Source organism: Sarcophilus harrisii, chromosome 2, assembly GCF_902635505.1.
Source record: "Sarcophilus harrisii chromosome 2, mSarHar1.11, whole genome shotgun sequence".
NCBI classification, from domain to species: Eukaryota; Metazoa; Chordata; class Mammalia; order Dasyuromorphia; family Dasyuridae; genus Sarcophilus; species Sarcophilus harrisii.
The window spans coordinates 585455957-585468092 of NC_045427.1; the positions used below are offsets into that span (position 1 = coordinate 585455957).

General features: G+C 32.3%; 1 protein-coding gene across 1 annotated transcript in view; it reads left to right on the forward strand.

The window, feature by feature from the left end:
• HECTD2 (HECT domain E3 ubiquitin protein ligase 2) overlaps positions 1-12136 on the forward strand; it is a 103890-nt gene that overhangs the window by 67575 nt on the left and 24179 nt on the right. The window contains exons 13-15 of the mRNA XM_031956035.1: positions 4369-4476; positions 5222-5354; positions 8360-8448. Of these exons, the coding sequence (XP_031811895.1) occupies positions 4369-4476; positions 5222-5354; positions 8360-8448 (330 nt within the window). The remainder of the gene's footprint in view (positions 1-4368; positions 4477-5221; positions 5355-8359; positions 8449-12136) is intronic.

Sequence of the window (12136 nt, forward strand, 5' to 3'; positions counted from 1 at the left end):
CTTAGAACTCTTAGCTATCTTCAAGAGCCAGATCAAGTTTTGCTTTTGGCTAGTGGCTTTTCTTGGACCTTCCAGAGGCTTAATATAAATCCTTAATATAAATTACTTATAATTAATTATAAATTAATATAACTTACTTAGTATTAATTACCTGGTACATGATACTCACTTAAATTTCTGTTGATTGATTGGTTGATATCCATTCTCTGAGCTCTTTTAGTCCATTCTCCCAAGGATAATGGTGAGTATATGTCAAACTGTGTTTATCTTTTTCCTAATTATCTAATATGAAATTTATAAATAGTATGGTCTTATCTCTTCCTACTATTCCTTTCATTTCTAGTTTTTACTAGTTCTATTTGATAAAAATGAGTTTTAGAAGAGAGTTCTCCTTATCACTTTCTCCACATTTTGAAGAACACTCACACACACACACACACACACACACACACACACACACACCCCTCCAGAAAATCTCTCTCATCACTATTGTATCTTGCCTCCATGATAGATTTTTAGTATTTCTTGAGCCTATTATTCAGTTCCTCACTATGGCCTAATGACTTGTAGTATGCTTTCATCCCAAGTCACTTCTTTTTCTCCTTAATATTTTCCTTTACCATTCTCAATTTAGACTCCTACATCATTGCTACTTTTTTTTTCTGATTTGTTCCTTTTGAACAGTGTACGTATTCTGTCTTCATATTCTAATCATAAGTAACAATCAACCAGGCCTTAGTAATACCTAGGAGGTTGAATTGACCTATTTGAATTAAATCTTGTATACACTGCACATTTATCTAGAGATGTCTGAAACATATCTTTTGGCTCCCTTCTCTGGTTATTGTCTCCTGTAAAGTATTGGTTTTCTGAACTTCATTTTATTCCTGTTTTTATACTCGCCAATCTCTACTGAATCTTGTTCCTGTATTTTGTACTTGCCACTGTCTGTAGTAACCAGTTGGTTGAAGATTCTGACTTCAATACTCTTGGTCAAAAGTGCCATTCAAATTTATTTCAACTTGCCCTTATGAGATGTGCACCATTCCTGGCAAGATCCCATCATTTCTTTATTGTAATCCATTTTCCAAAAATCCATCCCTCATTCTCAGATAATTTCTTCTCAGCCAGCTATTTATTCTTGCAGAAACCTTCACTCAGATTTTATAGTTTCCTGCTCCTCTTCTGCTAATCTTTTCTATTTTTGACATCAGAAATACTTTCTCAACACCAGCTCCTAGTTTCTCTGCATTGTTCCTAGTCCCAGCACCCGATTGTTTTGTTTTGTTTATTTTTCAGAATCAAATCCCTTATTGCCCAAGTTTTTGCCAAGGATTAGATCTACCCTTGAAAAGCAATCTTTCTTTCTTCATCTAACATCCCTAGGAGTTTACCTGTTGTGTAATGGAATAACATAGAATAGCAAATCTCTGAGAAAAGTTGGTCATAGACAAAAGTTCAGGAAATTTAGCTTTGGACCCTTAGATCTCCCTTAACTATTTATACCTGTTATCATAGAGCAAAATCATTCAATTCAATACATACTTATTAATGTAATAAATATGCATGTCATTAAATTTGTCAAATTGACTGTATTGTCCATCTCATTTATACATTATTGACACTTTATTTATCATACTTCAAAGATCTATAATTTCATCTGTGTGGGTTTTTCTTCTGCCAATGTAGATCATAATCCCTTTTTAATTCGATTAATGTTTTTCTAGAGTTATTGTTCCTGAAAAAGTTATCTTTGTTTTTCTGATTCTTTTGGACTTTACATCACCTTCCATTCCTTTTTCTTCCTTTCCCTTCTCCTCCCTCTCTTTGGTAGTGAGTCTCTCCAATTTTAACTAGGCTATTCCTTGAAAAAATGGGCCCATACTCACAGCTTTTTCTAACTTAATAGCACTTAAAAGTAAGCCCTACTTGCATATCCTTGAGGAACAGAGGGCCCTCTCCATACCATGATGAAACATGTGAATATAAGACATTAGTGGAGCATAATGACACTCCTATCTATATTTAGGCACATAATTTATTGTTCATTCATCATAAGAATCTGTTCATAGATAACAGTAAGTTGTAGTACTGTTTGTGCTTTAATAAAAGAAAGTACATAGGAAAAAGAAGGGGTTTTGTGTATATGTGTATTTGTATGTGTGTCTGATTTGAGAAAATAAAAAGAGCCTTAGGAGCATAATTAGTATAAAATATAAAGATTATTTCCTTTGGTAATTCAGTTCCCAGAAGGCAAATATTTCTTTTTGTCACAACCCAGGAAGAAAGCTTTCAGTGATTGGTGACATGCGTAGTCAGCCTTTACTGATCAAAGGACTCAAAAGGGCTATGAGTATGGGGGTACTAGAAGAAAGTTCATTGATTATGCCTGCCAAGAGAGTTCCAAAGCCCACACTGCCCCTTGGAGAAAGAGTTTAACAGGTATTTTTTAGTAGAAAAACTCACCCTTGATCTTGTGTAGATGCTAAAACCCAATAGTGTTTAGTTGAAATAATTCAAGGGGTAGTCCCTATCACTAAATCTATTATGCTTTCTTCCCTTTATTTTCACTCATACTATTTAATATTGATTTTTGTTATCTTTCCCTTGACCTATGATTTTTGATATGGGGAGGGAGGGTAGGAACCCAAATCAAGACTCTGTAAAAGTTTGTCAAAATTTATTTTAGCAGTTGTCCATTTGTAGGTAACTTTTCTTTCCTTATATTTATTTTACATTTAAAAGAAATAGTAAGATATATTTAATAGATTTGCAGTTTCATATGCAATCTTTTTATTATACTATGATATTTATGGAAATTCTTGTTTTATTCCATAAATTAAAAAAATAAAGTTAAAAAAAAAGAACACGTCACATATATATTTTGCCACCACCTATATCCCTGGGTATTCCCAGCCTATTATTCCTTAAGGGATCTTGATTCAGAGGAAAGGGAGAAGCTAAATAATAAATCTTTGGGTTCAAAAGTACCACCTCAGAACAATGACAAGGAGAACTTACAATGACAAAGGTTTTTTACAGTCTAGAGAGTGCTTTCCTCCAATGGCCCTATGAAATATAAATAAATGTGGACCCTGTTTTGCAGGTGAAGAAGCTGAGGCTAAGTTTTGAAGTGATTTATCTGTAGTCCAACAGAGCTAACAAGCATCAGAATTAGGTGGTAAACCCAGATCTCAGGGATCTGAGTCTACTCAGCTTTCTAGTATGTGTTAGGATTTGAGATTTCCAGAGACTCCTTTAATCAACAATATTTCCTCTAGCCTGTTTCAGTACCTAAAATTCCATCATTGAGTGAGAGTCCTTTGGGGCATAACTCCTATTAAAATATTTCTATGGGAGAAAAATCACATTCAACTTACTGATCTTTTAACATCTTAGTGTGCTTTAATTTATGGAGTCTTTTCCAATATGGCAACTCACCAAGAAAGTAAATCCTCCCTGAAAACAGAATACTGAACAAAGTGAAAAGAAAAGTGCAGAGCAAAAGGTACTACTACATAGGAAAGTCAGTACCATTTCATGCACTATATTGAGGAACCTAAGGGCGATTCATAAGAAAGTATTAGTCACCAAGGAATGAAGATCTCTGGACCCAGAAAGTTTTAGTAGAGTTAATTGGACAAATCTTGAACATTGTCTTACTATATGGATCCTTTTCTTAAAATAGTTCTTTTTAAATTTTGAAATAGAATATGTATTACTTATCCTTTCAATGATATTTTTGTATTTTATCTAATACACAAGAGCTCTGTTTTCTTTGTTGCAAGAAGGTAATGTCTTGTGAGAGATATTTTTAATGAAAGTGAGTGAAGGAGGCTTGAATATGTCTTCTTCCTAATCATAGTTTTAAAAAGTCATTCATTTATAAAATACTCAAGATAACATTTGCCTGACTAGGAGATAACATTTTCTGTTTTGTATTTTGTTAATGAAACTAGAAAATTATCTAGCTTTAGAAAATAAGTTGGAAATTCATTATAAATACTCTTAATTTCCTATGATTTGCTTATTCTAGACTCTATGAGTTAAGTTACTCTAAAATGTTAAAAGATCATTAAGACCTAATTCTTGGATCCCATCCAAGGTAGGTTGATGACTGAAGTACAAAAAGAAATCTTAAAATAAGGCAGTTTCACCAATAAGATGGACTTGTGGCACCTATTTATAGTGGGTGCCTATAGCAAGATTCCAAGGTATAACTTGTTAGCTTTTCAGAATTATCATATGATATCCTGGTGTTAGCAAAAATATTACGTATTTTTATAAAATCTTATTCTTTTAATAATTAAAATTTAATAAAATTATACTTGTGAAAAACTGAAAATGCTCTTTTTCTGATTAAAATAGCAGAGTCTGGTGGACAAAGTTTCTCGAAGGCAAAGACCTGACATGAATATGCTATTTCTAAATATGAAAGTAAGAAGAACGCACCTTGTTAGTGATTCACTTGATGAGGTACAGTGAAATGATTTCTCATTAATATTTGTCATTTGAATACTTAATATTTTCAATTCATTCTGGGACTTGATATATGATGGAAATATTGCTAAGTAATACTTTTTCTAAATGGCAAGGAATATTTCTAATTTTATTTAAATATTGCGATGACAATTAGGATATATAGTTCATAATAAAACCCTACATTCAATGGAATTATAAATTACCAGAACTGGAAAATTTTAGAGATCATCTACTTTTATGTTCCTTTTTTATAGCTGAAGCAAAATAAATTGCTAAGAGAGCACAGCTGAGTTCCGATCTTGGACTCAGATTTCCTTGTTCCTTTCTGATAGAGTAGTTTCTGAATATTCATAATTCAAAATAGGCAAAGATAAATTGAAGAAATAGGAAACCTGGGCCCTTGTCCTAACTTTGTCACTAACTAGTCATCAACTTTATAAAAACCACTTTTCATTATCTATAAATGAATTTTTGAGATTAGATGATTTCTTAGGGCACTTCCAATTCTAAAATGATTTGAGCTATTTCTAGATATTAATCAATTTTCCTCTAATGTCCAAAGTTTCACTTATTTTTCAGCTGGAATAGAATAGCCATTTAATGTTCTAAAATGATTCAAGTGGTTTTAAAATTTTAACAAATTGATGAATTAGAAAAGTAATTAATGCATATTCCCCTTAGTTAAAAGACAACATCTTCATTTTTAACATCTTCACATTTGGGTAATATTTTTAAACAGTTGACAAGGAAAAGAGGAGACTTGAAAAAGAAGCTAAAAGTGACATTTGTGGGTGAGGCTGGTCTTGATATGGGAGGTTTGACAAAAGAATGGTTTCTTCTCCTGATTCGCCAGATTTTTCATCCAGATTATGGTAAGTACCTGTGGTGAAAGTTTTTCAATTAATATGCCCTCAAATATAGTAATTTCAATATACATTATAGTGACTTGCTTTGCCCTCCAAAAATTATGTAATCATAGATACAAATGCCAAAATGTTATTTTTAGGTTGTAAGAGAAAAAAAATTAAACTTAAAAGTTTTAACAGTTTCATTATATGACTACTCAAGTGGCCCTATTTGGGAATACTAAAAAAAGAACATTAATGCAGAAATTATCAAAAAAAATTAGGACGCATTATAATTACAGTCTTGTGTATTATCAGCTATTCCATAAACTACTTCCATTTATCCTAATAAATTTATCTTATGAGTGTTTTCTATTTAAAACTATTTTGATGATTTATTACCAGATATTCTATTTTTAATGTTAACTGAATTTATCAGTACTGTTAATACTTTTCCATGAAGATTATTCATTGTCCTCTGACTTTTCATTTGAAAAATGACAAATGATTTAAAAGGAATACACTAAGATTACTTAGTTTTTGTCCAGAAATATGATTTTTCAACAATATATTTAAATCATTAGAATATAATTTGCTAAAGGAACTATATATATATATATATATATATATATATATATATATATATATATATATATGTTGTCATTCAGTTACAGGGAACAAGATATAATAGTAATGAGCTGTACTGGATTTTTGTGCCTTGACATTTGAAAATAACACAGAATTCTTGTACTTGCTAATTTGGTGTTTGGTCCATGATTTCATTGGAATGGGTAATCTTCCATAGATACAATTGACAACCCCTTCCTATCATCATGTAGTTTTCATTCATACCTTTCCACAAAGAGATCCAACACCATGTGCTAGAAGGTCCTTCCTCAGGTTGTTTCAATATCCTTAAAGTAACATAAAGGGCTAATATAGCTCTTCATCGTAGTGTAAATGTGACCCAGATTTCTCAGAGTATCTTAGTGGAGTACTAGTTCTGGCAGATTTTACTATGCATGAAAATCTCCAGGTAAAGTGTCTGCTTTCTGAGGACGGACTTACTGAAGAACAGAATGATTTATCACAGGTACCCTGGTCACTTCATGATACATTCTTTGGCCATAGTGCTCATGAAACAAAAGAAAATTTAAAATGTTCATTCGTTCCATGGAGCTGCTTCCCTTTGTTACAGCAATGATGGCAAAGTAGCGTAAATGAGGTCAGAGAGTCTATTCATATTGTAATTATGAGGTCTTTGGCCAATGACCACTAAGTGTACATATGACTAGAAGGATGGAATCATATCAAGTTTTACATTCTTGCAATAAGTAAAAGACAAACAAGTGATATTGATAAATGGAAAGATGGATCATGTATCTCCTTAGGGAGGGAAATAAAAGAATTAGTAGAGTTGATTTTTATTGTACATACAATAGTAAAAAAAAAAAATGTCTTCATAGGACATTTGGTAGTCTCATATTTCATGAGAAAGTCATGTGATCTCTCCTGATCTTCAGTTTTCTTGTCTGTAAAATGGGACTAATAACAAGACTTATGACTTCTTTGGTATATTGAATTCCAAGTGAAAAAAAATTTCTTTATAATTCAGATCAACACTGTCATGCCATTTGTCTCTGGCATTGAGATGTTAAGGGATTTGCACAAGGTCACACAGTGAGAATGTATCAAAGGCAGAACTTAAACCAAATCCTTCCTGATTCTGAAGCTAACTCTTGGGTGACTAGATCCAATTGCTACTCCAGCTGCAGCTTCTTTATGTTTTATCATTACCAGAAGGCTGAGCACGAAGGAATTCTTTTAATAAACTATGGAAACCCATAAAATAGCCAATGGATAATTTTATGCAGCCCCCTTCTGCTTCTGAAGTGATGGTGGCAAAGTAATGGGAAAGGGGGAAGAAAATATTAAAAACTGTATGATTCTATGTATAGAATAAATTGATTTTCTGGGATTTGAGGTATAATCTTTGTCAAAAAGCCAACAGTAAAACACAGTACTAGAAAAAATGAGCCATATAAGAGACTTGTCACAGTCTTTCAAATGAAAGCCCCTGCCCCAAAAGGCAAGAAAGCCTTAAAAACTAGTTTTTGATTCCTTTAGAGAAAGCTTAGATAACATATAGATATAGCTGCATATGTATACATATAATGTAGTAATATACACATGTATGTACATAAACATACATGTATATACATACATATGCACACATGCGTATGAAAGACAAGGGTGTTCTAAATATCTTAGTCCTGTTTTAAGCTAACTAGAATAAGATATTTGAACACCCTGTATAAAATTTTAAAGATCTAAAAAGCATTTTGCATATATATTATCTGACAATGATACTGATTGACATATTATATTTTTCTTAGATATCATTTGTCTTCTTTAGAGAAGAACTCAAAGAATTATCCTAAATAGGATGTTTTTATAACTATCTTTTTAAATCATCTTCATTAATGGAAATAAGAAAATGATGGATAAATAAAACCAGTAAATAGTGCCCAAATTTAATTTTTCATACTAACAGTTGAAGTTCATCTATCTCCTGTGTTCCACCAGAACAATCAACATGATTATGTTGATTAAGTAGAATTTCATCCACATTGTTTCTGTATCTACCCTTAGTTTGGGGCTGCTAGTCTCAAGATAGGCATCATAAAGAAGGAAAACCTGAGTAACTAATTCCTAAATAATCAAAGTTGACTTGATTTTTAAAAGTTATGCTCTTGTTGGGTAATAAAATGTCACTCTCTTCAAATAGTTATGTGTTACCAATACCAATTGTATCAAAATAAGACTTTGTGACTGATGGTAGGTAGATGATCGATATATGGTGATTAGGTTATAGAGTTTGTGTGAGATTGTTTTAATGGAAAATAAATTCAAGAAGAAATCCCCTTACTACAAAGAAACTTATATACATATGAATTTTATCTGATTTTTATTGAATACTATTCACTTTTGCTAAATATATTATTTTAATAAAATTGTTTTTCCTTCCTTAGGCATGTTTGCATATCACAAGGATTCACTTTGTCATTGGTTTAGCAGCTATAAATGTGATAACTATTCTGAATTTCGGTTGGTTGGAATTGTATCCTTTAAACTGTCCACTAGGAGGTGCTAACAGACTAGAGAAAAATGTATTTCTCCATATATTTTTTTTTTAGCAGATTACAGCCATATGTGTAAAATAAAATGATCTTATTAAATATAAACTTTACTAATTTCCACTAACTCCTACTATTGCTGCTGTTGCTACTACTGTTACTACTACTACTACTACTATTGCGACTATTACTACTACTACTACTCTCACCACTACTATTACTACTCCTGCTACTGCTGCTGCTGCTGCTACTACTACTACTACTACTTCTGTTTATCATAAATAGGATAAATCAATTAGATAAAATATTAGATAAAAATATAGACATTAAAAAGTTAGAAGAATAATTTTCATTTTTTCTAGGTAATCATTATGCAATTAAAATGATTTCTATTTCAGATATAACCTGAATTACAATAAACTCAAATGCTCCAAATTGCAAATTATTTGTTCAACCATGATTTAATATTTCCTTAATCTTTAATTTGCTATTTATTATATAAGGTACCTATCATTGCCTGAGATTAGTTTATTCTTAATGAATTAGCTTGAAAATTTTCCTAAGTACATATTTACAAGAAATAATTTGATAGGTAAGTTAAAATTGATAGAATAAACACATTAAGAAATTGAATATGAGTCTTATACTGCTTATAGTAGCATAGAACTTTTATTCTTATAAATTCTTAGATCTAAATATTATCAAGAAATTAATTATCACAATCTGGTTGGGATTACAGAACATATATATATATGAAAAATGGAATTATCATGTAAGGTAGTCAGTGAGTGATAGAAACAGCAAGTGCAACATAGGTTCAGAGGAAGGAAGGATCACTCTAGATTCCTGTAATTGAAAACTTCACAGAGAAGGCAAATTTGAATTGATTCTGGAAGAAAGAACAAGATATAAATTAATCCAGAGGAAATGGAGAGGCAATACAAGTACAATTAATTGCATATGGGAGAGTATGGGACATGTTTGAAGGATGAATAGACAAATTTGGCTGAAGCAGACAGGAGAATAGTAGAGATGAGGCTGGAGAAAGGTAGAATTCGCGTTTCATTTTCAGAGTAGTTTTTGAGTTTTATTCTGTTACCTGCAATAAATGCCAAGGAAATCAGTAGAATTGTAGAAAGAAAATATATAGTAATAACTTGGTTCTACAAATAGAGACATATTATACAAAAGACATTTTATGGAACTATTTTATATTTCATTAAGTCATTTACTTCCATTTGTTCAATTCTAAATTTTATTGAATTATTTTCTTCAGTTTTTAAAATTTCCTTTTCAATTTTGTTAATCTCCTTTTGCATTCGGCCAATTAAACTTTTAAATGAGTTGTTTTGTTTATTGGATTTTTTTTTCCCATTTCAGAAATTCTGTTTTTCAAGGAGTTGTTTTCTTTTTCCATTTCACCAAAACTATTCTTTAAAGAATTATTTTTCCAGAACTCTCATTTCCTTTTAACTTCTTTTTTTTTCTTCTAACTCTCTTTTAAAATCCTTTTTGAATTCTTCCAAAAGAGCCTTGTGAAACACCAGCCTATTATATCACCCTTTGAAGCTTCATCTGGAGATGTTTTTCCTTTAGTGTCCTCTGGGTTTGAAGTTTGTTTTTCCCTGTCTCCATAAAAGCTATCCATGGACAGAGCTCTTTTTTGCTTTTTTGCTTATCTTTAAGGGTTGAGGTCTGTTCTTAGAGAAAAGGGGAGATTGTCCCAAGCTTCCTCTACAGACCACAGTGGCTTTGTGCTGCTCTGGGGCCAATGCTGCCAGTTTCCTTCCCCATGCTGGGTGAGTGTGGCCAAGTTCCATTATGCTGGGGTTCAGGGCTCCCTATTTGCCTTCTCTATTTGCATTGGAGGTCTCATAGCTGGTCTGCTGATCTACTGGCTTCTGATCCAGGACAGAGTAGCCAATGCTGCTGTATTTTGGCCACAAGCCTTGTACTAGACTCTCCCAGTACCTGAAAACCTCTCCATTCTGGGTCTCCCTGCATTATGATGTGCTGTGCTCTCTTGTCAGCAAACCCTCCCCCCCCACAAATGAAATTTGTTAAACTCCAAATAATTGTGGTTCTGTCACTCCAAAACCCATTCAGAGGCTTGATCTAGAGTTGGTCTGAGAGAAGCCAGAAAGAGCTCAAAGACCTGTCTACTCTCTGTCATCTTGGCTGTGCCCCTATGGAACTATTTTCAGGGTGCTGAGTTTCTATTTTGTACTATTGAGCTCATATATTTTCTAAATAGCCACATAGTTATTTGTATTGCACAAAATTATGATATAATATCCATTTTCAGATCATTATTAATTTTCGTTCTGACTTGAGCAAGCTGGAATGCCCAATTTTCTTCACGAAGTTCTCTTTATTTCTTAGTGATACAAAAACACATTCACAAACAAAACCCAGAGTCCTGTGTTGCAGTTTCCCCTGAGACTATAAAATGAATAGCTTCATTGGTGACCTATTATAATCTTTATTTAGTTGAAGTTTAAATATTCTGGAATGTGATATAAAACTCCTGTTAGCAAATGGGTCAGTTACATTCCTCCCACATCTGTCATAATATAAATATAAATACATACATATATACATACATGTATACATCAAAAAACCACAAACCTGGAAAATTTATAAATATATCCATGTTACTTTATTTTAACTTTGCTATTCCACAGTAATGGTATGAAAACCATTGAATTAACTTTTCACTGTAAGATTATAACTATCCTCTAATTTGTCAATAGCATATTTATACAGCTTAACCCAGCTTATTTTCTTCAGATGCTCTAATTTTAAATTTCCTAAAATGACTATAGCCAGAATCAACATTGAGGGTTACTCATTTTAGTAAACTGCTTCTTCCATTCAAATCACCTACCTACATGTTGATCTAATTTTAAAATGTATTAAACATTCTCTAGAAGTGTCTAAAATAGATACCTTTTGTGGTCTTAGATAAAGGTTTCTAAATATGTCATGAATTATGTCAATTTGACCTTCCTTGTTTTGTTATTAATAAAAGGATTTTCTTAAGCAAAATTAAGCCAGAAATCTTTGAAAGAGAGAAAAGAAAGTTAAATTAAATCCAAAAGAAATTGGAATGGGTATATGAAAAGGTACATGAAATGCTTACTCTGTGCTCTGCTCTGGACATATAAGTAAGAAAGCAAGATAAGTCCCTGTTCTTTGGGAATCAACACATATAAGTTTTTATTAGAAAGTTAGATGGAAAGACCCAGTGGTCCTTAGGGCTCAATGACAAAACAGATGATAATTTTAATGCCCATTTCCACTGATAAAACTATGTCTCTTACTGATATTGAACTATTTAACAATGACAATGGCTATGATAAGAACTTTTTTTCTGGGTTTTCAAAAGCTATTGCTGTTGATGAGATGGGAGGGCTTCAATCCTCCAAAGGTACTTGGCTGGTCACGGTGCCATAAGAATTATTACCCTAGAGTAATATTGGTGTGGGGAATGGCTCAGAGTAGGCTTGATGATCACTGGAGCACGACGCTTTCCAGGGGTTTTGGAATTCCCTGCCTTTTAATGGCAGTTGATCTATGGTTGTTATTGGGATGGTGAGGATGAGGGTCCCCTTTTTTACTAGAGCTGCTTCCCTGGTTGATACTCTTATTTAAAATGCAATTGTGATCATG